At 42.2% G+C, this 27414-nt stretch overlaps 1 protein-coding gene across 1 annotated transcript; it reads right to left on the bottom strand.

Annotated features, from left to right (window-relative positions):
* Positions 1–10042: 10042 nt before the first annotated feature.
* LOC109864676 (multidrug resistance-associated protein 5-like) lies at positions 10043–26839 on the bottom strand. The gene is made up of 5 exons (XM_020452541.1): positions 26720–26839; positions 12890–13035; positions 10714–10869; positions 10137–10282; positions 10043–10047 (listed from the first exon to the last, which is right to left on the bottom strand). Exons 1-5 carry the CDS (start codon positions 26837–26839, stop codon positions 10043–10045), a joined length of 573 nt encoding a protein of 190 aa, XP_020308130.1.
* Positions 26840–27414: the final 575 nt, after the last annotated feature.

The following is a 27414-nucleotide window of genomic DNA, read 5'->3' as shown; positions in this document are numbered from 1 at the left end:
TTGGTAACTACATGGATAGACAACTACACACAAGACAACAAAGATTCTCCTGTTTCTCCGGCCACAATGTGGGACGCTGCTAAAGCCACACTAAGAGGCCACCTAATCGCATATGCTTCCTCTAAGAAAAAAGCAATGGAAGCACACAGGCTAGATCTTGAGAGGGAGCTGGAATGCTGTGAAAAAATACATAAACAATCCCCAGACAGCACCTCCTGGAGTCAACTTAAAGCAGCCAAAGCCAAACTGAATTTGGACTATACTAGGGAGATAAACAGAAATACCATGAGTATAGCAATAGGCCCAGTAGATTGCTTGCTTACCAATTAAAAAAGGAGCAGTCAGAGCGTACAATCATGGCTATCCGAACAGCAGAGGACGAGGTCACATATGACCCAAAAAAGATACGTTTAAATTTTCATGATTTTTACTGCAAACTATATACCTCTGAGAGAAAACACACGGAGGCAGAACTCCACTCTTTCCTAGAGGGAATCTCGCTACCTAAACTATCAGAGACCGACCAAAAAGATCTCAACTCCCCCTTCACTCCTGAGGAGATCCTGGAGGCAATTACCTCCATGCCACCTAACAAGTCCCCAGGCCCAGATGGATTCCCCAGGGAGTTCTACAGAGCTTTTTGGCCCCAGCTCAGCCCCATCTTCATGCCAATGCTGGAGGATTTTTGCAAAAACGGAGTTCTCCCAGACTCAATGCACACAGCTCGCATTACAGTTGCTCAAAAAGGACAAGGACCCCCTATCCTACTCATCCTTCCGGTCCATAAGCTTGTTGGATTTCGACTACTAAACACTCTTCTTCCCAAAACAATAAAAGTGGACCAAACTGGATTTATTAGAGACAGATACTCTTCTGATAACATTCGCTGTCTTTTTGATATTATTGATCAAGTAAACGCACAGAAGACCCCTGTCCTGCTGGCTTCACCGGATGCTGAGAAGGAGTTCGACAGGATGGAGTGGAGCTTTCTGTTCTCAGTCTTAGAAAAGTTCAATATGGGCCCAAACTTTATTAAATGGATCAAATCACTATACTCTCATCCAAATGCCATGGTGACTACTAACGGTCTGAACTCTGACAGATTCTCTCTGGAAGGGGGCACAAGACAAGGGTGCTCGCTGTCCCCCCTGCTCTACTTGTTGGGGGCGGAGCCGCTGGCAGAGTTGATAAGGAGCAATCCAAGCGGCCTGCAGCACCAGATTTCACTCTACGAGGATGATGTCTTGCTCTACATATCCAAACTTGAGAAATCCCTTCCATTTTAGACATAATTGCTTAATATGGCAAGTTTTCTGTCCCAATCGTCGTAAGAAGCGGACCAAAATGCAGAGTGGTATGTGTTCATGATGATACTTTAATTAAAGAAAACACTGAATACAAAACAATAAACGAATAACGACCGTGAAGTTATAACGAGAACTGTGCTGACACAAGCAACTAAACATAGACAATCACCCACAACCCAAAATGACAAAACAGGCTACCTAAATATGGTTCCCAATCAGAGACAACGACTAACACCTGCCTCTGATTGAGAACCATATCAGGCCGAACACAGAAACAGACAAACTAGACACACAACATAGAATGCCCACTCAGATCACACCCTGACCAAACAAAACCTATAAACATACAAAGCAAACTATGGCCAGGGCGTGACATTTTGAGGATATAAGATACATTTTAACAAATCCACGGTTTGCCCTCTCAATCTTACACTCACCAGCTCTATGAAGACACTCTGTCCGTTCCAATGGAAGACACAGGGATACCTTGGGATCTTCGTAACACCAGATCTGAATTGTCTTTTCAAGGAAAATTATCTCCCACTCCTGGAACAAATCAAGAACGATCTCCAAACCTGGATCTCCCTCCCAATTAGCTTAGTAGGAAGAATTCATGTCATCCTTATGAACATCCTCCCTAGACTGAACTATATATTTCAGATGCTACCATGCTATCTCCCAGTTTCCTTTTTCAAAACAACTGACCAAGCATCACCAAATTTTTATGGGGCAATCAAAAACCCTAGGATCGAAACCTCTTTTACTCCTTTGAAAATAATCTGGGAAAAGGACCTAGGTCTGACTATCAGTGATGAGTTATGGGCGGAGGTCTGTGACAGGGTATACTGCTCCTCTACTAATGTAAAAATGAATTACACATTTTTGTACACATTTTATTACATCCCAATGAGACTCCATAGAATGAAAACAGACATTTCTCCTAACTAAAAGATGTACCTCTGAAAGTGGAACCTATATGCATGTATTTTGCATGTATTTTGGAGTTGTAGAGATTGCCAGATTCTGGCAATCTATACATCCTGCTGCACAGAAAATACTAGATGTCCAGTTTGATATGACCCCGTGTATCTATCTTCTTAATGCCCAGCACGACTTTGTTCTTGCTCCTGGCAGAGAAAATGTGCTTATGACTATTACATACTTTGCTAAGAAATGTATTATTCTAATTGTGGGCCTCTAATACCCCTCCTAGATTTAAAATGTGGATTGACCAGATTGTTGACTTTCTTTCCTCTTGAAAAGCTCACGTATGACCTCCGCAAGTGACTGCCCAAATTTGATAGACTCTGGTCTCCACTACTCAACTATATTTCAAATTGGACAGAGTGAATGGGGTGATTAGGGAAATGTTGTGTAAGGTGCTGTAAAAACAAATTATTTGCTCATCGTCTCAGCTAAGGCTGTAAATAGCTAATAAGAACTTTGATAGTGCTGCTGCAAGGTTATAATGTTTTTTTGTTATTTTTATGTACGGCTAGCCAGGTAGGACCACGTGTTCTTCTTGATAAGAGCATGAATTTGACAATGTTCCTGTCCTGCTGAGCATTCAAAATGTATTGAGTACTTTCGGTTGTCAGGGAAAATGTACGGAGTAAAAAGTACCATATTTGCTTTATGAATGTAGGGAAGTAAAAATAGTCAAAATTATAAATAGTTAAGTACATATACCTATTAAATGAATTAAATTGCTCTATGTTTTAATACCCGATTAAAAGTAAACACTCTGTCAATTCATAAGGATTTGTAAGACCCTTATTCTATAATAAGGGACAGAGCCCAGTTTTAAAGTCAATCAGCAGAGTTTATTCACGAGAGTACTGAATACGATACAGTTTACCACAGGTTATAAACTGAAAATGACGTCATTAGTTTCAGCACCAACCCGTGCCATCTCCGTTCCAGTACAAAGGCTGTATCTCAAGCCTTCCCACATCCGTCACCCTACCAATTTAATATAATTTACGAGCCAAGGTCTTCTCGTATAGATAAGCATTCTAGCCAGTCTGAAGATTTCGTTCATTCATTTCTACCAAGGAACAGACAGTCATTGTTCTAACTCTTGACCACATTTACACACATTATATTCAGTACTGGGATCAAGAAAGAAAACTCATACATATACAGCAACATAATAGTATTCTGATTAGTACATATACAGTAACATAATAGTATTCGGATTAGTACATATACAGTAACATAATAGTATTCTGATTAGTCAGTCCTGATTGAAATGTATACATAATTAGTCATCATTGATCAATATTCCCTTAACAATACCCCAAAAAACTACTTAAGTAGTACTTTAAAGTATTTTTTACTTAAGGACTTTACACCACTGACTATATGATTGCGATGTAACCAATTAAAAAGTTTACATACACTTAGGTTGGAGTCATTAAAACTTGTTTTTCAACCATTGCACAAATTGCTTGTTAATAACAAACTATAGTTTTGGCAAATCTACTTTGCACATGACACAAGTTATTTTTCCAACAATTGTTTACAGACAGATTATTTCACTTGTAATCACTTATAACTGTATCACAATTCCAGTGGATCAGAAGTTTACATACACTAAGTTGACTGTGCATTTAAACAGCTGGGAAAATTCCAGAAAATGATGTCATGGCTTTAGAAGCTTCTGATAGGCTAATTGACATCATTTTGAGTCAATTGGAGGTGTATCTGTGGATGTATTTCAAGGCCTACCTTCAAACTCAGTGCCACTTTGCTTGACATCATGGGAAAATCAAAAGAAATCAGCCAAGACCGCAGAAAACAAATTGTAGACCTCCACAAGTCTGGTTCATCCTTGGGAGCAATTTCCAAATGCCTGAAGGTACCACGTTCATCTATACAAGCAATAGTATGCAAGTGTAAACACCATGGGCCCACGCAGCCATCATAACACTCAAAGGAGAACACAACTTTGAGAACACACATACATATATATTTTTTAATTGACTGCCTGATTGGTTGGGCCATTATTCAATCTGGCAGGGCCGGTGACCCACCAGACCCAGCTGTGTCTTCGCCTCTGATTGTATAACATGTGTAGGTCTCATGTTATCCTTTGAGAACAATCATAGCCTTCCACCCCCTCTCCCACATCCAACCTTTTTTCACTGTCATTGCCAAGATCTTCTGTTTGTGTTTAAGTTAGTATTGCCAATTGTAATATTCAAACGTTAGTTGTTCTTCCAATTAAGCATGTTGCTGCCACTTGAAAAACATTTTTTCTCCCTTTCTCATCAACAACACTGACAAAGAACACACAGGTAAAGCTGAAATAGTTTTATGACAGAATATTTCAAAGCGATCCCTTTCCACCTCATCCTACCCTGCTAGCAAGGCAATAGTTACGTCATGCTAAGGCTATAAAAAGTAATAGGGAAAGACACAGACTGACATTCTGCAAGACTTGCCGAGGTGATTCCTTATTACAGTATTATAGCATCACCTCCATACTGCAAAGATAGGACACAAAGGTTCCCTACTTACTACAACTAGTGCAGGAGTGTTATAATCTGTGTGGTTCTGGTCCAAACAGTGTCAATGAGTGGACCGACGACACACATTTAAGCACACACATAAAGATTCACTGGGTCAGGGCAAAGAGAATGCAATCTTGTTCAAATTACAGAGACCTAGTGCTCCACAAGCATCTTTTGTGTTGCCATAATAATAACGTACAGTGAGGGAAAAAAGTATTTGATCCCCTGCTGATTTTGTACGTTTGCCCACTGACAAAGAAATGATCAGTCTATCATTTTAATGGTAGGGTTATTTGAACAGTGAGAGACAGAATAACAACAACAAAAATCCAGAAAAACACATGACAAAAATGTTATAAATTGATTTGCATTTTAATAAGGGAAAAAAGTATTTGACACCCTCTCAATCAGAAAGATTTCTGGCCCCCGGGTGTCTTTTATACAGGTAACGAGCTGAGATTAGGATCACACTCTGAAAGGGAGTGCTCCTAATCTCAGTTTGTTACCTATATAAAAGACACCTGTCCACAGAAGCCATCAATCAGTCAGATTCCAAACTCTCCACCATAGCCAAGACCAAAGAGCTCTCAGAGGATGTCAGGGTCAAGATTGCAGACCTTCACACGGCTGGAATGGGCTACAAGACCATCGCCAAGCAGCTTGGTGAGAAGGTGTCAACAGTTGGTGCGATTATTCACAAATGGAAGAGAAACAAAAGAACTGTCAATCTCCCTCGGCCTGGGGCTCCATGCAAGATCTCAGCTCATGGAGTTGCAATGATCATGAGAACGGTGAGGAATCAGCCCAGAACTACACGGGAGGATCTTGTCAATGATCTCAAGGCAGCTGGGACCATAGTCACCAAACAATTGGTAACACACTACGCTGTGAAGGACTGAAATCCTGCAGCACGCGCAAGGTCCCCCTGCTCAAGAAAGCACAGATACATGCCCGTCTGAAGTTTGCCAATGAACATCTGAATGATTCAGAGGACAACTGGGTGAAAGTGTTGTGGTCAGATGAGACCAAAATGGAGCTCTTTGGCATCAACTCAACTCGCCGTGTTTGGAGGAGGAGGAATGCTGCCTATGACCTCAAGAACACCATCCCCACCGTCAAACCCTAACCCTCTACCTTTAAGCAGGGTTCTTTCTACCTTTAAGCAGGCATGATACCCTCTACCTTTAAGCAGGTGTGATACCCTCTACCTTTAAGCAGGTGTGATACCCTCTACCTTTAAGCAGGGTTCTTTCTACCTTTAAGCAGGTGTGATACCCTCTACCTTTAAGCAGGTGTGATACCCTCTACCTTTAAGCAGGGTTCTTTCTACCTTTAAGCAGGGTTCTTTCTACCTTTAAGCAGGTGTGATACCCTCTACCTTTAAACAGGGTTCTTTCTACCTTTAAGCAGGTATGATACCCTCTACCTATAAGCAGGTGTGATACCCTCTACCTTTAAGCAGGGTTCTTTCTACCTTTAATGGACAAAAGCGACCCCAAACTTTTGATTGGTAGTGTATGTCTAATAGGCCTGGAAGCAGATTATACAATTGAGAAAGACTGAGCAAAGCGATTAGGAAAAAAAGTCTGGATTCCACACACACATACTGACGATGTACCAACAATCAATTCTACATTCAAGTTAATCAGTCCACAACCAGGGAGTGTCAGCAAACCTCAATTGTTGATAAATGCATGTTTTATTGAAATAGGCTAATAGAAACCGTAAAACCATTTGTGTAAACAATTTTTTTTAATTGCACAAACAGCACACATGTAATTCAATTATAAACAGGTCAACAACAAAAAACTGCTAATCAGATCAAGGAGGAAAGAGTAACAAATGCATTTCACATCAGAGGCAAAAGATCATGTCAACAGAGTTTGGAAAGGTTTAGCCTCAGTCTTTCAGTTAGTTTTGTTTACGTTTCTAGTCCTCTTGGTTGAGATATGTGACATCTCATATTAGGTCATTGTCCAAAGATCCAAAGAGGGGGAAGAGGGTGGGCAATAATAAAAATAGAGCCGAAGCCCCTTTGCCCTGCCACACTGGCACTGATCCTACAGAAAGGGTGTTCCACCAGCAGACCAGGTCAACCTGGCTTTTAGTGGGGGGGGATTATGAGGCCCCAAAAAGGTAGAGTCTGTAGATACAAGCCTAGTATTTTGTATCTCCCCCTCTAGCCTTTTAGGTGGAAGTTTGCTTATAACAGCAGATCGTTATCACTGTTAAATCAAGAAAAACAAAACAGCATTGAACATTGCACACAAACATAAAAATAAAAACAATGTTAACGACATCGAACAGCATTTTACAGTGCTTTGTGGTAACCCATCAGTTATTTTTATGAAGAGATTTTTATATGAGAGAGAGAGACAGAGAGACAGAGAGAGAGAGAGACAGCGAGAGAGAGAGAGACAGAGAGAGAGAGAGAGAAACATTTCAGAGAAATAACTTTGATCCATCCCTGCATGAGAAACATGCCCTTACCTCTCCGACTTTCTTCCCCCAGGGTCTCTGCCCGCTTCATTCTCTATTTCTCGCCGAGGGGTTTAAACGGACACCCTGTGAAATCTGAAGAACAGCCTCTGTCACACGCCACCTTGCATGGGGGGGAGCAGTGAGCACAAACACTTGTATGCCATGCCCTCACCCCGTCCCAAACTGCCCATCTGTAATAATGGGGGTGATACAATAATCTTCCCAGCTAACACATTTGGTTAACGTTCTGGGAAAAAAAACATTAGGTTGTGGGAAGGTTCCTGAACCAACATAACGTTCTCAGAACAATGTAGGCAAATTATTTTTCAAATTCCCAAAGGAGAACCAATAGGAAACATTACAGGAACATTCTGTGCTAGCTGGGTTGCTTTAACCTGGGTGAGAGACACAGGTGTGTTGCTGTGCTGCTATACTAAGAGCAGATGAGACAGTAGTTGGAGAACCACTAGGAAACATTACAGGAACATTCTGTGTTAGCTGGGTTGCTTTAACCTGGGTGAGAGACACAGGTGTGTTGCTGTGCTGCAATACTAAGAGCAGATGAGACAGTAGTTGGAGAACCACTAGGAAACATTACAGGAACATTCTGTGCTAGCTGGGTTGCTTTAACCTGGGTGAGAGACACAGGTGTGTTGCTGTGCTGCTATACTAAGAGCAGATGAGACAGTAGTTGGAGAACCACTAGGAAACATTACAGGAACATTCTGTGTTAGCTGGGTTGCTTTAACCTGGGTGAGAGACACAGGTGTGTTGCTGTGCTGCAATACTAAGAGCAGATGACACAGTACTTGGGTTGCAAAATTACTAAAAACTTTCCCAAAGTTTCTGGGTTTTCCTGAAAATTCACAAAACCTGACAATTGTGGAAAGGTTTCGGGAATTTTGCAACCCTTCACAGCACAGAGGTAGAGACGGCTCAGTGTGGTCCCTGTGGAAGAGAGGAGGATGGCAGAGGCTATCCTAGGAAAAATGGGACCGATTAACCCTAACACCTGGGTCGTGTTCATTAGGACACGCAACAGAAAACGCTTTGCATCACATAACAAAAATGTGTCCAGGTAGTTCCTCCCTGTTTGACCGTTTTTTTTCCATTTGGTGTCTAACGAACACAACCTTTCCCTCTAAAGCACCTGTTCTCACCTTGGAGGCATACAAACACCTGAATAGCATAAAGAACAGCTGTAAGATGGACAATTGCAACAGGTGTCATTTATCTAGTCACAGAGACCATCTAGGGGGGGACAGACAGGAGTATGGTTTCTGACTAGGTGTTGTTAACTAAAGAACGATGATTCACAATTTCCATAACCCATAACATTGTAGTCTCCTCAAAAAAGCCAGACACAATGGATCCAAGATGACACCATTTGAATCGAAAAGAAACAGATTTGTGTTGGACTGGTAAAAACCCCAAAACAACCCATTCCATAACCCTTCTGTAGTATCCAGTTCATTTGTTTAGAATGAGTGGTCAGTAAGGCATGTTTCAGACCACATTGTAGCCCTTTACACTCATACGCTTAAACGGGTTGAAAATGTCAGAATTGGTGCATTTCTAAACACCTAAATTGGAACACAGTGGCTGTACAGTAACATGCTATAAATGACATCAGAGCTCAGGCTCTGCGCTTCATAGCACTGTATCGGTGCGCTCATCCCTCCTGCCTATTGGGCAACTTTGTTGTCTGAGGGGAAATGCTGTAAAGTAAGAGGACTCGATGCATTTTGAAAGATGAGACGTTAATGATTATCATAAATACCACATTGATGTCATACAAGCAAGCCAAAACACCTGTGAATCCAAATGTGCACTTCACATTTCCATATCATAAAACTCATATTTAGTGTCAACGTTTTTGATCCACAGTTAAATGACATGGCGTCATAGGCTAATTCTACTCAAAAATTCACTGCAGAATACTCACCTGAATGCACTCACGCACCCAAACCTCTTTCTATGCAAAGCAAAATGACCATCGGTTTCTCTGAACTGCCTAGTGAAGCCTAACACTAATATCTTATTTCAGAACATAGCTGGTCATGTTGGCAATGGAACACGCTTTCAAATGATTCCCACCTGAACCAGATCGCCATTTATAATGGGCCATTTTTGGATTGAGTAAACAACAGTAATTGTGTGATGCAGGGTTGTGTTCCAAACAAAACAAATACAATTGTGCTTGCTCTAGTTCCTCAACGGCACAGCTAGGAAAACAAAAAAAAGACTAGTTGAGTCATAAAAGTGCATTGAAATGACCTAGGAACTGCACACTTTGGAGAGGTGTGTAGCCACTTGGAGACACCAGTTAGACCCTTCACTCAAACCCTTGTCCTTTTTTTGTCTTATGTTGCACCTCCACCACATTTACCGTGACATTTCGTATCATGTTACTGAATGAATCCAGAGTTTTTTCAGATTTCGTTGTAAACAAATGCGACGAAAAGTACAGTAAATGTAAAATGCACATAAAAACAACAGTGTAATGTTTGGATTCAGTCTTGTGTCAGGTGAACGGTTGTGTCCTCAATTTAGGTCTAATCATTTTCCCATAATCTCCAAACTGTTCCCTTTCAATTGCTACCATGCTTATGCTTTTCATATTTCTTCTGTAAGAAACATTTCAATTTAGCCCTATCCATATAGGCCAATTCCCACGAGTGTAAAGGGTTAACATTGAGACAGAAGAATCTTAACACATGTAACACTCACCTGTAGGCCTCAGCCTTGATAGAGGGAAGGGGACAGAAGCAGGGGGAGAGAGCGCTACTGAAAGAAAGCCTCCACAGGGGAAGGATGAGATGACGTTACTTACCGGGCCACTGAAGCCCGGCTAGCTGGGTGACCATGAGGCAGAGGATGGAGAGAAGCAGGCGCGTCTGACAGAAGGCCCAGACCACACCGCACAGGGACGCCTCGTCCCCTTTCACCCTGCGCTCCTCCTCCCACAGCCCGGCCAACCTGCGCACACACAGGCGATCAAACCACAGTCGACCAACAATCACTCACTCTATTCTCCCTCTGCTAAGGGTCAAGACTGGAACTGTCGTGCCAGAGTCAGGCACCACATATGGGTACATATCCCATCTCAGCCTTTTCTCTGTCTTCCTCTGAAACTGCCCCCCCCCCCCTCTACATTTTGATTATCACAGTCCATAAAACAATAAAACACGTTTTCTTAAGGGGGAAAAACTACAACTGTTGAGAACTCCGACCCAAACCTCTTGAGACCCAGACCAAGACCAAAGGGTATCGAGACCAAGACCAGTTAAAATGTTGACAAATAAGACAGAGGCCGAGACCCAGGCCAAGCGGGTTCTTGGCATCATTCCATTACCTATCCTTGGAAGGGTGACCTTCGTGACCCCATATGTGCAGCAATCAGTACTGACCTGTGGCGGTTGACCTTGCAGCTTTCAAACTGGGACACGGCCCACACATCCTCCAGCTGCAGCTGGCCTTTGCGGTGGGCGTGAAAAGCCAACGGGGTCAGCCAGTTGAAGGTCATGAAGGAGAAGAGGCTCGCATTGTCCACCAGATGCTCGTGGCTGTGGGGGGAGTGGGGTGGAGTTGTGGGGGACAGAAAGTTAGAGGAACTTCTACTCGTGTACAGCAAGAGGAGTCTCTCTCTCAAGAGTTCCTCCTTAGTTATTCCTTGCCACCATGTTGCCACTTGCTCTTTGGTGGTAAAATATATTATTCTAAAAAAGGGCCACACCAATAGAGGTGAGAGAGCACCTACAGTTAAAGTCGGAAGTTTACATACACCTTAGCCAAATACATTTAAACTCACTTTTTCACAATTCCTGACATTTAATCCTAGTAAAAATTCCCTGTCTTAGGTCAGTTAGGTTCACCACTTTATTTTAAGAATGTGAAATGTCCGAATAATAGTAGAGAGAATGATTTATTTCAGATTTTATTTCTTCATCACATTCCCGGTGTGTAAGAAGTTTACATACTCAATTAGTATTTGGTAGCATTGCCTTTAAATTGTTTAACTTGGGTCAAACGTTTCGGGTAGCCTTCCACAAGCTTCCCACAATAAGTTGGGTAAATTTTGGCCCATTCCTCCTGACAGAGCTGGTGTAACTGAGTCAGATTTGTAGGCCTCCTTGCTCGCACACTGTTACATTCCCCAGTTTCTGTGTTGTGGGTTTGTGTTTAGGTATGTGTATTTCAGGAAATGGCTTCCTGGTTTCCCCTAAGCAGCTGATTGGTCGGCCCCATGAATGATTGGAGCAGACCCCGCCCTCTCGTCAGGGGATACAGCTGTCTGCAAGTACAAACTCCTTCTCCAGCTGGATAAAAGCCAGTGTTCCTTTGTTAGGGGAGAGAGCTTCTTGGTTTGTCTTGTGTTGGTTGTTGCTCAGAGAGAGCTTCTTGGTATGTGTTGGTTGTTGCTCAGAGAGAGCTTCTTGGTATGTCTTGTGTTGGTTGTTGCTCAGAGAGAGCTTCTTGGTATGTCTTGTGATTCGTTGTTGGTCTGTATGAATTTGTATTGTGTAGCTGGTCCTGCTGACGTTTGTGTACGCCATAGGACTGTGTTTTTGATAAGTGAAATTGTTCATTGATGAACCAGACTTGTGGAGGTCTACAATGTTTTTCTGAGGTCTTGGTTGATTTCTTTTGATTTTCCCATGATGTCAAGCAAAGAGGCACTGAGTTTGAAGGTAGGTCTTGAAATACAGCCCCAGATACACCTCCAATAGGCTAATTGACATCATTTGAGTCAATCAGAAGCTTCTAAAGACATAACATAATTTTCTGGAATTTTCCAAGCTGTCTATAGGCACAGTCAATTTAGTTTATGTAAACTTCTGACCCACTGGAATTGTGATACAGTGAAATAATCTGTCTGTAAACAGTTGGAAAAATGACTTGTGTCATGCACAAAGTACATGTCCTAACTGACTTGCCAAAACTATAGCCAGCAGCATACTACCCTGCATACCACTGCTGGCTTGCTTCTGAAGCTCAGCAGGGTTGGTCCTGGTCAGTCCCTGGATGGGAGAACAGATGCTGCTGGAAGTGGTGTTGGAGGGCCAGTAGGAGGCACTCTTTCCTCTGGTCTGAAAAATATCCCAATGCCCGAGGGCAGTGATTGGGGACACTGCCCTGTGTAGGGTGCCGTCTTTCGGATGGGACGTTAAACGGGTATCCTGACTCTGCGGTCATTAAAGATCCCATGGCACTTATCGTAGGAGTGTTAACTCTGGTGTCCTGGCTAAATTCCCAATCTGGCCCTCAAACCATCACGGTCACCTAATAATCCCCAGTTTTCAATTGGCTCATCCCCCTCTCCCCTGTAACTATTCCCCAGGTTGTTGCTGCAAATGAGAACGTGTTGTCAGTCAACTTACCTGGTAAAATAATGGATAAAATAGTTTGTTAACAAGGAATTTGTGGAGTGGTTGAAACACTTAGGTTGGAGTCATTAACTAGTTCATGTAAACTTCTGACTTCAACTGTATATCTAGGACTTAGTCTTTCCTGATCACTTGGCCTCACAAGGAAGTACTCTAGGTCCTACCGATATGCACCTGTAACAGTGTCCGGTGGTGCTACTTGCTGGTGGAGCGGATAGGTTTGAGGACGCCGACGCTGTGTTGGTATTTGCTCCGCACTGCTTCTTCTTCCAGCTCTTTCATGTAGTGAGCACCACCGTCCAGGGACAAACCACCCTCTGCCCTTTCCGCCGTTTCCAGTGCATCCTGGGATTGATGGAGATGAATGTATCGTCAATAAGAGCAGATACATTTTAAACAAAGACTTATTGGAAGCCTTTAGCTTGTGGCGGACGTTAGAGGTAGCCGTACCACCTACTCCAGCTCACACCGAGACTAGACCCTGGGACCTGGTCCTAGCAAACACACCCTCCTAAAATGTACTTAGCCAGTCACGACACCAAAAAGGATTCAAATTGGCAACAAGTGGCTACATCTCAGGTTCAGGAGTGTTTACAAATCCCCATCTGTTACACTGTTACACAAATTTTTGTATCTGTCCCTACTAGTTTGATGACAGTACATTTGAGAAGTTCACTCAGACATAACTCGAGAGGAAAATACTTGTTTCCAGTCATCAAGTATTAGGTAATCATCTGGCCGCCTCATTGGTCCGAGTGCCAGAGGGCAAAGAAAGCAGACCCTTGTAGTATATGTCCCAAATGGCACCCTATACCCTACATAGTGCACTACTCTTGACCATTGCCCTATGAGCCCTCGTCAAAAGTAGTACACTAGGTTCTAGTCTTGGTGTGAGCCGTTCTTTAAGAGCAACAGTCGCAGATCAAACGCGAGAGCCACGATGCATCCACAAACGCCCCCCTCCCATCACATCATTGACCTCTCTCCTTAACCAGGATCTTGAAAAGGGCCACTACATGAAGATGCGTTCACGCTAAGCTGAATGCTACATCCTCCTCCGCTGCTTACATCATGAACGAGGTTGGTTAATGCAGAATTCTTTACCACTTCTTAACCTACAAAACCTTTTAGCTCTGAAACGAGCATTCTATATGTAATAAAGTATACCATGGCATTGTTGAATACTCATTTCTGATTGGCTTGAAGGGCATTCTAGAGCGTGTATTTCTCTTTTACGCATGGTATATTTGCACAGTAGACTTCAATGGCTGTAGTTCCTCACGTGTTTTATGTTTGAGCTGATTTGGAGAGCAAAAGTCAAATTAAACAGGGCATTGTTGAATTTGATTTTCATAATGGCAACCTAGAACTGGTTTGGTTAGCTAAACTAGCAAGTCTGTTTGGTTACCAATGCAACTACTGTCGCCATCTAATAAACTTGCTAGCTACTAAAGTGGATTAACACATTTCTAGTGGCAAATGTGTTAAATTATCACACAGAACGAGCAGTATGGCAGGTAGCATTATCATGCTGGAGGGTCATGTCAGGATGAGCCTGCAGTAAGGGTACCACATGAGGGAGGAGGATGTCTTCCCTGTAACGCACAGCGTTGAGATTGCCTGCAATGACAACAAGCTCAGTCCGATGATGCTGTGAACATACTGCCCCAGACCATGACGGACCCTCCACCTCCAAATCGATCCCGCTCCAGAGTACAGGCCTCGGTGTAACGCTCATTCCTTCAATGATAAATGTGAATCTGACCATCAGTGAAGAGCACTTTTTGCTAATCCTGTCTGGTCCAGCGACGGTGGGTTTGTGCCAATAGGCAACGTTGTTGCCGGTGAGGACCTGCATTGCAACAGGCCTACAAGCCCTCAGTTCAGTGTCTCTCAGCCTATTGCGGACAGTCTGAACCCTGACGGAGGGATTGTGCGTTCCTGGTGTATCTCGGGAAGTTGTTGCCTTCCTGTTCCTGTCCCGCAGATGTGATGCCTATTTAAACTTGGAGCTGATACCAAGACCAGCCTGGTCTCAGACTCGACATGACAGTAAATGTAAATCCGGGACACTCATTAGCATGATGTGTTACATTTGGTATGGTTACATAAGACCAATGGTTACTTAAGGTCGAAAAGTAGGGTGGTTGGTCAGACTAGAGCAATGTAGTTTGCAGGCCATTGTTTATGCTGACTGATTTAAGTGAAGTGTGTGTGTGAAGATTTTTCTTTGCACTATTTACCTTTTACTCTGCTCAAAGACTCAATACCCATTCTATCACACCACAGAGCTGATGGTTTAGTTAGTATAGTTTCAAAATTTGTATTATCATTTTTACATCGTAATTGGTGATTGCTTTGCATTGCATACAGGTAGTAATGTGATTAGACATGGGAATAGGAACAATCCTAATCTACTTGGGTAATAACAAATATCTCTACTAGGTTACGATTGTACTACTTTACAATGTTTTTCCTTGAGTAATTGGTATCATTACACAAGTATAGGCGCACCCTTTCTGTATTAAGTAAACTACCTACAACAATTGGTGGCAGCAGTGAGGTGTGATGCCTTGTTGGAGAGATGACTGGATGAGGGCATTGCCAGTTTGACTAGTGACCTTGTCTGATGCTTATTTTTAGTCAGTAACCCAGTTACTGGGAGGAGAATTGGTGTTAGGATCTACAGTGCCTTGCGAAAGTATTCGGCCCCCTTGAACTTTTGCGACCTTTTGCCACATTTCAGGCTTCAAATATAAAGATATAAAACTGTATTTTTTTTTGTGAAGAATCAACAACAAGTGGGACACAATCATGAAGTGGAACGACATTTATTGGATATTTCAAACTCTTTTAACAAATCAAAAACAGAAATTGGGCGTGCAAAATTATTCAGCCCCCTTAAGTTAATACTTTGTAGCGCCACCTTTTGCTGCGATTACAGCTGTAAGTCGCTTGGGGTATATGTCTATCAGTTTTGCACATCGAGAGACTGACATTTTTTCCCATTCCTCCTTGCAAAACAGCTCGAGCTCAGTGAGGTTGGATGGAGAGCATTTGTGAACAGCAGTTTTCAGTTCTTTCGACAGATTCTCGATTGGATTCAGGTCTGGACTTTGACTTGGCCATTCTAACACCTGGATATGTTTATTTTTGAACCATTCCATTGTAGATTTTGCTTTGTTTTGGATCATTGTCTTGTTGGAAGACAAATCTCCGTCCCAGTCTCAGGTCTTTTGCAGACTCCATCAGGTTTTCTTCCAGAATGGTCCTGTATTTGGCTCCATCTTCCCATCAATTTTAACCATCTTCCCTGTCCCTGCTGAAGAAAAGCAGGCCCAAACCATGATGCTGCCACCACCATGTTTGACAGTGGGGATGGGTGATGAGCGGTGTTGCTTTTACGCCAAACATAACGTTTTGCATTGTTGTTTAAAAGTTCAATTTTGGTTTCATCTGACCAGAGCACCTTCTTCCACATGTTTGGTGTGTCTCCCAGGTGGCTTGTGGCAAACTTTAAACGACACTTTTTATGGATATCTTTAAGAAATGGCTTTCTTCTTGCCACTCTTCCATAAAGGCCAGATTTGTGCAATATACGACTGATTGTTGTCCTATGGACAGAGTCTCCCACCTCAGCTGTAGATCTCTGCAGTTCATCCAGAGTGATCATGGGCCTCTTGGCTGCATCTCTCATCAGTCTTCTCCTTGTATGAGCTGAAAGTTTAGAGGGACGGCCAGGTCTTGGTAGATTTACAGTGGTCTGATACTCCTTCCATTTCAATATTATCGCTTGCACAGTGCTCCTTGGGATGTTTAAAGCTTGGGAAATCTTTTTGTATCCAAATCCGGCTTTAAACTTCTTCACAACAGTATCTCGGACCTGCCTGGTGTGTTCCTTGTTCTTCATGATGCTCTCTGCGCTTTTAACGGACCTCTGAGACTATCACAGTGCAGGTGCATTTATACAGAGACTTGATTACACACAGGTGGATTGTATTTATCATCATTAGTCATTTAGGTCAACATTGGATCATTCAGAGATCCTCACTGAACTTCTGGAGAGTTTGCTGCACTGAAAGTAAAGGGGCTGAATAATTTTGCACGCCCAATATTTCAGCTTTTGATTTGTTAAAGTGAAATATCCAATAAATGTTGTTCCACTTCATGATTGTGTCCCACTTGTTGTTGATTCTTCACAAAAAAATACAGTTTTATATCTTTATGTTTGAAGTCTGAAATGTGGCAGAAGGTCGCAAAGTTCAAGGGGGCCGAATACTTTCGCAAGGCACTGTATGTGTTTGACACTTGATGATCATCAAATATTATATACTGTATATATGTAATGATTTCAATGTAGCAATTTTGTTTGCCTCGATTTGTGGAAATTCTTTGGAATATTTTAAATATCTTTCACAAACCTAAGTGATCTGCAAATTTTATAATTGTATGTTTTCCACCGAGGTGACTGTGGCCATGTACCTATTTTATTTACAAAAAATGTTATACCATGGAATTTTATTTATCTACTACTACGGATATATATCGTTGTCATTTAGGGCTATTTGCAGGTGTAATTATTACATGGAGCACCTCATCGCGTAGGTTGGGAGACTAACTGGCAGAACTAGTCTTGCTTCGCTAATGGACCTTAACCTGATCTGTTATTATGGACCCCTACAAATCAACCGGGCTAGACAATCTGGACCCTTTATTTCTAAAATGATCTGCCTGAAATTGTTGCCACCCCAATTACTAGCCTATTCAACCTCCTCTTTCGTGTCGTCTGAGATTCCCAAAGATTGAAAAGCAGCTGCGGTCATCCCCCTCTTCAAAGGGGGGGACACTCTTGACCCAAACTGCTACAGACCTATATCTATCCTACCCTGCCTTTTCTAAGGTCTTCGAAAGCCAAGTCAACAAATAGATTACCGACCATTTCGAATCTCACCATACCCTCTCTGCTATGCAATCTGGTTTCAGAGCTGGTCATGGGTGCACCTCAGCGATGCTCAAGGTCCTAAACGACATCATAACCGCCATCGATAAGAAACATTGCTGTGCAGCCGTATTAATTGATCTGGCCAAGGCTTTCGACTCTGTCAACCACCACATCCTCATCGGCAGACTCGACAGCCTTGGTTTCTCAAATGATTGCCTCACCTGGTTCACCAACTACTTCTCTGAGTTCAGTGTGTCAAATCGGAGGGTCTGCCGTCCGGACCTCTGGCAGTCTCTATGGGGATGCGACAGGGTTCAATTCTTGGACCGACTCTTCTCTGTATACATCAATGATGTCGCTCTTGTTGCTGGTGAGTCTCTGATCCACCTCTACGCAGACACCATTCTGTATACTTCTGGCCCTTCCTTGGACACTGTGTTAACCCTCCAGGCAAGCTTCAATGCCATACAACTCTCCTTCCGTGGCCTCCAATTGCTCTTAAATACAGGTAAAACTAAATGCATGCTCTTCAACCGATTGCTGCCTGCACCTGCCCGCCTGTCCAACATCACTACTCTGGACGGCTCTGACTTACGTGGAGAACTACACACACCTAGGTGTCTGGTTAGACTGTAAACTCTCCTTCCAGACCCACATCAAACATCTCCAATCCAAAGTTAAATCTAGAATTGTCTTCCTATTTCGCAACAAAGCATCCTTCACTCATGCTGCCAAACATACCCTTGTAAAACTGACCATCCTACCAATCCTCGACTTCGGCGACGTCATTTACAAAATACCCTACTCAACAAATTTAGACTGCATCCATCACAGTGCCATCCGTTTTGTCACCAAAGCCCCATTTACTACCCACCATTGCGACCTATACGCTCTCGTTGGCTGGCCCTCGCTTCATACTCGTCGCCACACCCACTGGCTCCATGTCATCTACAAGACCCTGCTAGGTAAAGGCCCCCCTTATCTCAGCTCTCTGGTCACCATAGCATCACCTACCTGTAGTACAAGCTCCAGCAGGTATATCCCTCTGGTCACCCCCAAAACCAATTCTTTCTTTGGCCGCCTCTCCTTCCAGTTCTCTGCTGCTAATGACTGGAACGAACTACAAAAATCTCAAACTGGAAACACATCTCCCTCACTAGCTTTAAGCACCAGCTGTCAGAGCAGCTCACAGATTACTGCACCTGTACATAGCCCACCTATAATTTAGCCCAAACAACTACCTCTTTCCCTACTGTATGTATTTTGCTCCTTTGCACCCCATTATTTGTATTTCTACTTTGTACATTCTTCCACTGCAAATCTACCATTCCAGTGTTTTACTTGCTATATTGTATTTACTTTGCCACCATGGCTTTTATTTATTTATTTTTTTGCCTTCACCTCCCTTATCTCACCTCATTTGCGCACATCGTATATAGACTTGTTTCTACTGTATTATTGTATGTTTGTTTTACTCCATGTGTAACTCTGTCATTGTATGTGTCGAACTGCTTTGCTTTATCTTGAACAGGTCGCAATTGTAAATGAGAACTTGTTCTCAACTTGCCTACCTGGTTAAATAAATAAAATTGTCTATGTATATTTAATATATATATACAGTGAATTCGGAAAGTATTCAGACCCCTTGACTTTTGAAACATTTTCTTACGTTACACCCTTATTCTAACATTTATCAATCTACACAATACCCCCACAATGACAAAGCAAAAACAGGTTTTTAGAAATGTTAGCAAATATTTAAAGTAACAATCTGCTATCACATTAAGTATTCAGACCCGTTACTCTACTTTGTTGAACCTTTGGCAGCAATTACAGCCTCGAGTCTTTTTGAATATGATGCTACAAGCTTGGAGAAACTCCCCAAATACAGGTGTGCCAAGCTTGTAGCGCCATACCCAAGATGACTCGGGGCTGTAATTGCTGCCAAAGGTTCTTCAACAAAGTAAAGGGTCTGAATACTTATGTAAATGTGATATTGCTGTCTTTGTAAGAAATTATCTAAACCTGTTTTTGCTTTGTCATTATGGGGTTGTGTGTGTCGATGAGGAAAATAACAATTGAATCCATTTTAGAATAAGGCTGTAACCTAAATGTGGACAGAGCCAAGGGGTCTGAATACTTAACCTCTTAAAGCTCCCCCTACTTTTTCCATTTTCCGCCTGAAGACATACCCAAATCTAACAGCCTGTAGCTCAGGCACAGAACCAAGGATATGCATATTCTTGGTACCATTTGAAAGAAAACACTGACGTTTGTAAATGTGAATTGAATGTTGGATAATAACACAATAGATCTGGTTTAGATAAAACAATCAAATAAACCATGTGTTTATTTATATAATCTTTAAAATGAACAAGATAAAACAAACATTCAGATAGGATGATGGGGACAATTTCAGTGAAAAATATAAGAGGGCAACAGTACTTGTGCAAAGTTTCAGAATGATAACTTCCAAAATGAGTGTGCTACATGACATTTATCAAATCAAATTTTATTTGTCACATGCAGATGTTAATGCGAGTGTAGCGAAATGCTTGTGCTTCTAGTTCCGACAATGCAGTAATAACCAACAAGTAATCTAGCTAACAATTCCAAAACTACTACCTTATAGACACAAGTGTAAGGGGATAAAGAATATGTACATAAAGATATGAGTGAGTGATGGTACAGAGCGGCATAGGCAAGATACAGTAGATGGTATTGAGTGCAGTATATACATATGAGATGAGTATGTAAACAAAGTGGCATAGTTAAAGTGGCTAGTGATACATGCATTACATAAAGATGCAGTAGATGATATAGAGTACAGTATATACATATACATATGAGATGAATAATGTAGGGTATGTAAACATATTAGGTAGCATTGTTTAAAGTGGCTAGTGATATATTTTACATAATTTCCCATCAATTCCCATTATTAAAGTGGCTGGAGTTGAGTCAGTGTGTTGGCAGCAGCCACTCAATGTTAGTGGTGGCTGTTTAACAGTCTGATGGCCTTGAGATAGAAGCTGTTTTTCAGTCCCTCGGTCCCAGCTTTGATGCACCTTCTTCACGATGCTGTCTGTGTGGGTGGACCAATTCAGTTTGTCTGTGATGTGTACGCCGAGGAATTTAAAACTTACTACCCTCTCCACTACTGTTCCATCAATGTGGATAGGGGGGGGTGTTCCCTCTGCTGTTTCCTGAAGTCCACAATCATCTCTATCTATCATAAAGTCCCCCAGGTGTCCCACACAAGTAGCCCAAATGTACCCAAATTGGTGAAGGTATACATTTTGAAACATAACTATATACAAAATACCAAAATGGTATTCTAACACCCCCCCCCCCCCCCCAAAAAAAAACAATTGAGAAAAATAAATGAAAAAAAAAGGGGGAAAAATAACTATTGATAAAAAATATATATACACTTACAAAATAACATGGGTAACTATTTACACACGTTCAATATTTGGAAGACCCTCAGTCCTCTATCAAATCAAATCAAATAAATGTATATAGCCCCAGCCTAAAACCCCAAACAGCAAGCAATGCAGGTGTAGAAGCATGGTGGCTAGGAAAAACTCCCTAGAATGGAAAAAAGCTAGGAAGAAACCAGGCTATGAGTGGTGGCCAGTCCTCTTCTGGGTGTGCCGGGTGGAGATCACAGTGGTTGTAGAGGGTGCAACAGGACAGCACCTCGAGTAAAAATTAACAGTTTAGGGTTCCATAGCCGCAGGCAGAACAGTTGAAACTGGAACAGCAGCAAGGCCGGGTGGACTGGGGACAGCGAGGAGTCATCATGGCAGGTAGTCCTGAAGCATGGTCCAAGGGCTCAGGTCCTCCGAGAGAAAGAAAGAGAGAGCAGACTTAAATTCACACAAGACACCGGATAAGACAGGAAAAGTACTCCAGATATAACATACTGACCCTAGCCCCCACCCACGTTGCCATATAACCCCACCAACATTGCCAAAACTCTAGACAATATTCTGCTGCTGATGCCAGATGCCATAGCAGTCTCTTTCTGATGTAAAGCAGAGGGTCACTGAGCATGTGGTGCATGTGATGGGAGCCTTCATCTTGCAAACAACACAGCAACGCCTCCAATGCTGTGCCCTTTTGGCCCTTAGGCACATCCATGCCTGCACAAATATATTTGGGCAGATGAACACTTGTGGCAGGAGCAGAAGGGACAGGGCTTGGTGCAGTGGTGCTGTAGCCAGCAAGCTCCTTGATGCTCCCTCTAATGTAGACTGATTGGAGGAAGCATGCTGGCTGTGTTGATGTATGGGTTTGCATTTTATATAACATGGTATTGTGTAGAATGCAAACCCATTTTATATAAAATGGTATTGTGTAGAGCAAGAGGACAACAAAGAGCTCGGCCGAGCGTGAGGCACACATGCTGGAGTCAGCCATACGAGGACAGTACATAACAATCACTAAAATTCATGTCATGTACCAATATGGATTGTTTGCAAGATTTGCCCCGAGTTTCCCTTTACAAACGCTGTAGTCTAAATTCCTTTAATTAGTAAATTACATTAATAATACATTGCAGTGTTTCCCCTATATGCATTTAGCAGTGATGCACCGCCACCGCAATATTTATATCAATATATAAATATTTATATATATATATATATATATATACATATATATACACCACACAGTGACTTTGGTAAGTACAGTTGAAGTCGAAGTTTACATACACTAAGTTGACTGTGCCTTTAAACAGCTTGGGAAATTCCAGAAAATGATGTCATGGCTTTAGAAGCTTCTGATAGGCTAATTGACATCATTTGAGTCATATTTCAAGGCTTACCTTCAAACTCAGTGCCTCTTTGCTTGACAATATGGGAAAATCAAAAGAAATCAGCCAAGACCTCAGAATTGTTTTGTAGACCTCCATATGTCTGGTCCATCCTTGGGAGCAAATTCCAAATGCCTGATACCACGTTCATCTGTACAAACAATAGTGCGCAAGTATAAACACCATGGGACCAAGTCATACCGCTCAGGAAGGAGAAGCGTTCTGTCTCCTAGAGATGAACGTACTTTGGTGCAAAAAGTGCAAATCGATCCCAGAACAGCAGCAAAGGACCTTGTGAAGATGCTGGAGGAAACAGGTACAAAAGTGTATATATATATATATATATATATCTACAGTAAAATGAGTCCTATCGACATAACCTGACAGGCCGCTCAGCAAGGAAGAAGCCACTGCTCCAAAACCACCATAAAAAAAAGCCAGACTACGGTTTGCAACTGCACATTGGAACAAAGATCGTACTTTTTGGAGAAATGTTCTCTGGTTTGATGAAACAAAAATAGAACTCTTTGGCCATAATGACCATCGTTATGTTTGGAGGAAAAAGGGGGATGCTTGCAAGCCGAAGAACACCATCCCAACCATGAAGCATGGGGGTCGCAGCATCGTGTTGTGAGGTGCTTTGCTGAAGGAGGGACTGGTGCACTTCACAAAATAGATGACATCATGAGGTAGGAAAATTATGTGGATATATTGAAGCAACATCTCAAGACATCAGTCAGGAAGTTAAATCTTGGTTGCAAATGAATCTTCCAAATGGAAAATGACCCCAAGCATACTTCCAAAGTTGTGGCAAAATGGCTTAAACAAAGTAAAGGTATTGGAGTGGCCATCACAAAGCCCTGACCTCAATCCTATAGAAATGTTGTGGGCAGAACTGAAAAAGCATGTGCGAGCAAGGAGGCCTACAAACCTGACTCAGTTACACCAGCTCTGTAAGGAGGAATGGGCCAAAATTCACTCAACTTATTGTGGGAAGCTTGTGGAAGGCTACTCAAAATGTTTGACTCAAGTTAAACAATTGAAAGGCAATGCTACCAAATACAAACTGAGTGTATGTAAACTTCTGACTCACTGGGAATGTGATTAAATAAATGAAAGCTGAAAATAAAATTTATTATTATTCAGACATTTCACTTTCTTAAAATAAAGTGGTGATCCTGACCTAAGACAGGGAATTTTTACTCTGATTAAATGTCAGGAATTGTGAAATTGATTTTAAATATTTGGCTAACATGTATATAAACTTCTGACTTCAACTGTATTCAGACTCATTTACTTTTCCCACATTTTGTTACCAGCCTCATTCTAAAATGGATTCAATAAAACAATTTCCTCATCCATCTACACAGAATACCCCATAATGACACAGCAACAAGTGAAGAAATGTTTGCAAATGTATTTAAAACAGAAATATATTTACATAAGTAGTCAGACCAGTTGCTATGAGACTCGAAATTGATATCAGGTGCATCCTGTCTCCATCAATCATCCTTGATTTTTGTAGAACTTGATTGGAGTCCACCTGTGGTAAATTCAATTGGTTGGACATGATTTGGAAAGGCACACACCTGTCTATACAAGGTCCCACAGTTGACAGTGCATGTCAAAGCAAAAACCAAGCCATGAGGTCGAAGAAAATATCCGTAGAGCTCCGAAACAGGATTGTTTCGAGGCACAGATCTGGGGAAGGGTACCAAAACATTTTTGCAGCATTGAAGGTCTCCAAGAACACAGTGGCCTGCATCATTCTTAAATGGAAGATGTTTGTAACCACCAAGACTCTTCCTAGAGCTGGCCGCCATTCCAAACTGAGCTAATGGGGGAAAGGGCCTTGGTCAGGGAGGTGACCAAGAACCCGATGGTCACTCTGACGGAGCTCCAGAGTTCCTCTGTGGAGATGGGAGAACCATCCAGATGGACAACCATCTCTCCACCAATTAGGCCTTTGTGGTAGAGTAGCCAGACAGAAGCCATTCCTACGTAAAAGGCACGACAGCTTGCTTGGAGTTTGACAAAAGGCATCTGAAGAATCTCAGACCATGAGAAAAGATTCTCTGGTCTGATGAAACCAAGATTGAACTCCTTGGCCTGAATGCCAAGCTTCACGTCTGGAGGAAACCTGGCACCATCCCTACAGTGAAGCATGGTGGTGGCAGCATCATGCTGTGGTGATGTTTTTCAGCAGCAGGGACTGGGAGACTAGTCAGGATCGAGGCAAAGATGAATGGAACAAGAGATCCTTGATGAAAACCTTCTCCAGAACGCTCAGGACATTAGACTGGGGCAAAGGTTCACCTTCAAACACAACAACACCCCTGAGCACACAACCAAGACAACACAAGAGTGGCTTCGGGACAAGTCTCTGAATGACCTTGAGTGGCCCAGTGAGAGCCCGGACTTGAACCCGATCGAACATCTCTGGAGAGACCTGAAAATAACTGTGCAGCAACGCTCCCGATCCAACCTGACAGAGCATGAGAGGATCTGCAGAGAAGAATGGGAGAAACTCCCCAAATACAGGTGTGCCAAGCTTGTTGCGTCATACCCAAGAAGACTCGAGGCTGTAATCGCTGCCAAAGGTGCTTTAACAAAGTACTGAGTAAAGGGTCTGAATACTTATGTAAATGTAATATTTCAGCAAAAATGTATCAAAACCAGTTTTTGCTTTTTCATTAGGAGGTATTGTGTGTAGATTGAGGGAAAACAAACAATGTAATACATTTAAGTAAGGCTGTAACCTAACAATGTGTTAAGTCAAGGGCTCTGAATACTTTCCAAAGGCACTGTATATGGGGTTTATATAGCACCTTTTAATGGAAGACACTTTACAATAGTAACAACAACGAATATATATATATATTTTTTAAACTAAATTGTATAAAATAGGAACAGGGTTGAAGAATGTTGTTGTAGCAGTGGATGAAGTGTCTAGGGCTCATTAGCCAAGGAAATACCTACCCAGTACCCACTCTTGTAAATCTGATAACATACGCCTAACATGAAGTGCACAAGGAGATCTAGAAAGAGGGGGCATGACCAGCTTAAATAACCTCAATGTCCAGAGGCATATTGAAGTGCAAGCAATGGCCGGTCAGGAAAAAAAACTGTACCTTGTAAGAGAGGCTATATTTAAATGTGTCTGAAAGAAGGTGGCAAGTTGCCTGTTTCTGATCTTCTCCACAGCGCTTCTCAGCACATGTGTGCCTGCCCCTCCACTTCCCAATCACCCCCTGCTCACGTTTCTATTCTCACATTGCACAAACACAGCCATCAAGCCAATACGGCGCCTAATAGTCACCCGCATCACAGGAAGCAAACGTGCTATAGGCTGTCACTGCCAGTGAGGCTGTAAGGGGGAGGGCCAAAGTTATGTAAACAAATTAAGCCAGGCAGCAGGAGGATGTGGGGTCTGCTAGAGATGGAAAATAACAAATAATATACAAACATGTTGAGGAGTCTAGTGTGGTTGAGGAAATTAGGTTTAGAAGAAAAAAAAGGACTTGGAACAAAAAATATGAAACCCCTCTCCTATCCTGCTGACTAACGCTGACAGGGAAAGAGGGAGGAGGGTGACAAAAACGCAAACAAAGGGTTGAGCACTTGGAGCAACAGAACAGCTGTTCATCTATTTTAACAGGGAACTGCCATAGGTCCTTGTCACAGTGGTCCACTCTGCAAAGAGTGAGAAGAGCCACTGGCCCCACTAAATGTTTCCAACATTTAAAAAAAAATAGGATGACTATGAATAACAGTTCATGACATGACAATAAAATGCAATAAGGAATCATGTTCTCGAGTAGGGTGGACTTGTGCCACAGACTTGTGACAGAACTAGGCTTAAGAAAGGACTACGTTCTGAATCGGATCAATTCGACCGCCAATACTTGTGATATTTGAAGAATGGGAGGATATTTAGCTGACTCAACACAATTCTACAGCTCTCCCAGTCCCACAACTGTTTCAACATCAGGCCCATTACCCTTATGCAATACAAAAGACAGTGGGTGCTTGACAACTTGGATGCTGAAACCAAATGAGCAAAATAGCATGTGCTTATCAAAATAATCAATCATCTTTTATTGTAATTACTCAAACACACCCAGACTGAGTTATGCAGAGAAAGAAACCTACACACAGAGAAAGCAAGCATATACCAGCATAGGACCTAATGAGAAGGAAACTGAACATGTCATTCAACCTGGCCATTATGATAATAGATAATCACAAACCACACCACACAGACTCACCTGGACCTTGGCGAGATCGTATGGGGTGACCTCTGAGCCTGGTAAAGTGTCTCTGCTCTGCACGGCCCGGTACACAGGCCCAGGTACCAGGTAGTGCTTTCCCAAATCATGCTCTTTCATCTTATTTCACCAACATAGGAGCTGACTGGCGTTTCCTCGCTGTGCTTTGTTTTCAACTAATTGATATGGAACAACAGGAAAAGGTGTCATATATGAAAACATGGACGACTATAGAAAATCAGCATTGTTATTAACACTAAAAGTTCAGTTTGGTTGCTTGGAGGCACTTGTCAGGTTTTTGTTGAAATGGTCAGCACCTCATCAAATAAGGTATTTTCCAATTAAGAACAGGAACAATGACCCCATCCTATACATTAGCCTTCTAGGCTGCCTGGTAAGTGGTGAGGGAGTGGAGAAGGATGACTCAGAAATGCTCAAATGTATTGGATAGCACAGTAATGATACTGGTGAGGCAGAGTGCATTTGAGGCACTGGCAATACCCGTTACCAGTGATATTGTCCCAAAGACATACTGATGTTGCAGAGGGGCCAATTGTAAACTCGGAGAAGGGGGAATTGTTTTTCAATGGGTTATCTATTTCCAAACCTTTTTGCAGTGCATGTGCCAGATTCCCTGCTGCTTCCTCTTCCAAAATATTACAAAAACAGAAGGGTACAGGGATTTTTTTAAATCT

This window comes from Oncorhynchus kisutch, linkage group LG19 (genome assembly GCF_002021735.2).
Source record: "Oncorhynchus kisutch isolate 150728-3 linkage group LG19, Okis_V2, whole genome shotgun sequence".
In the NCBI taxonomy this organism is placed as follows: Eukaryota; Metazoa; Chordata; class Actinopteri; order Salmoniformes; family Salmonidae; genus Oncorhynchus; species Oncorhynchus kisutch.
Note: the sequence above shows the minus strand (reverse complement) of the source record. Positions and strands in the feature narration are given on the sequence as shown.

Excerpts from the sequence above, each read along its gene's own strand:
- LOC109864676 (XM_020452541.1), bottom strand. The coding sequence starts at position 26,839 with ATGAAAGAGCATGATTTGGGAAAGCACTACCTGGTACCTGGGCCTGTG. Across the intron at positions 13,036-26,719 it reads ACGATCTCGCCAAGGTCCAG|GATGCACTGGAAACGGCGGA; the intron begins GTGAGTCTGTGT and ends CATCAATCCCAG. Across the intron at positions 10,283-10,713 it reads TGCAAGGTCAACCGCCACAG|GTTGGCCGGGCTGTGGGAGG; the intron begins GTCAGTACTGAT and ends GTGTGTGCGCAG.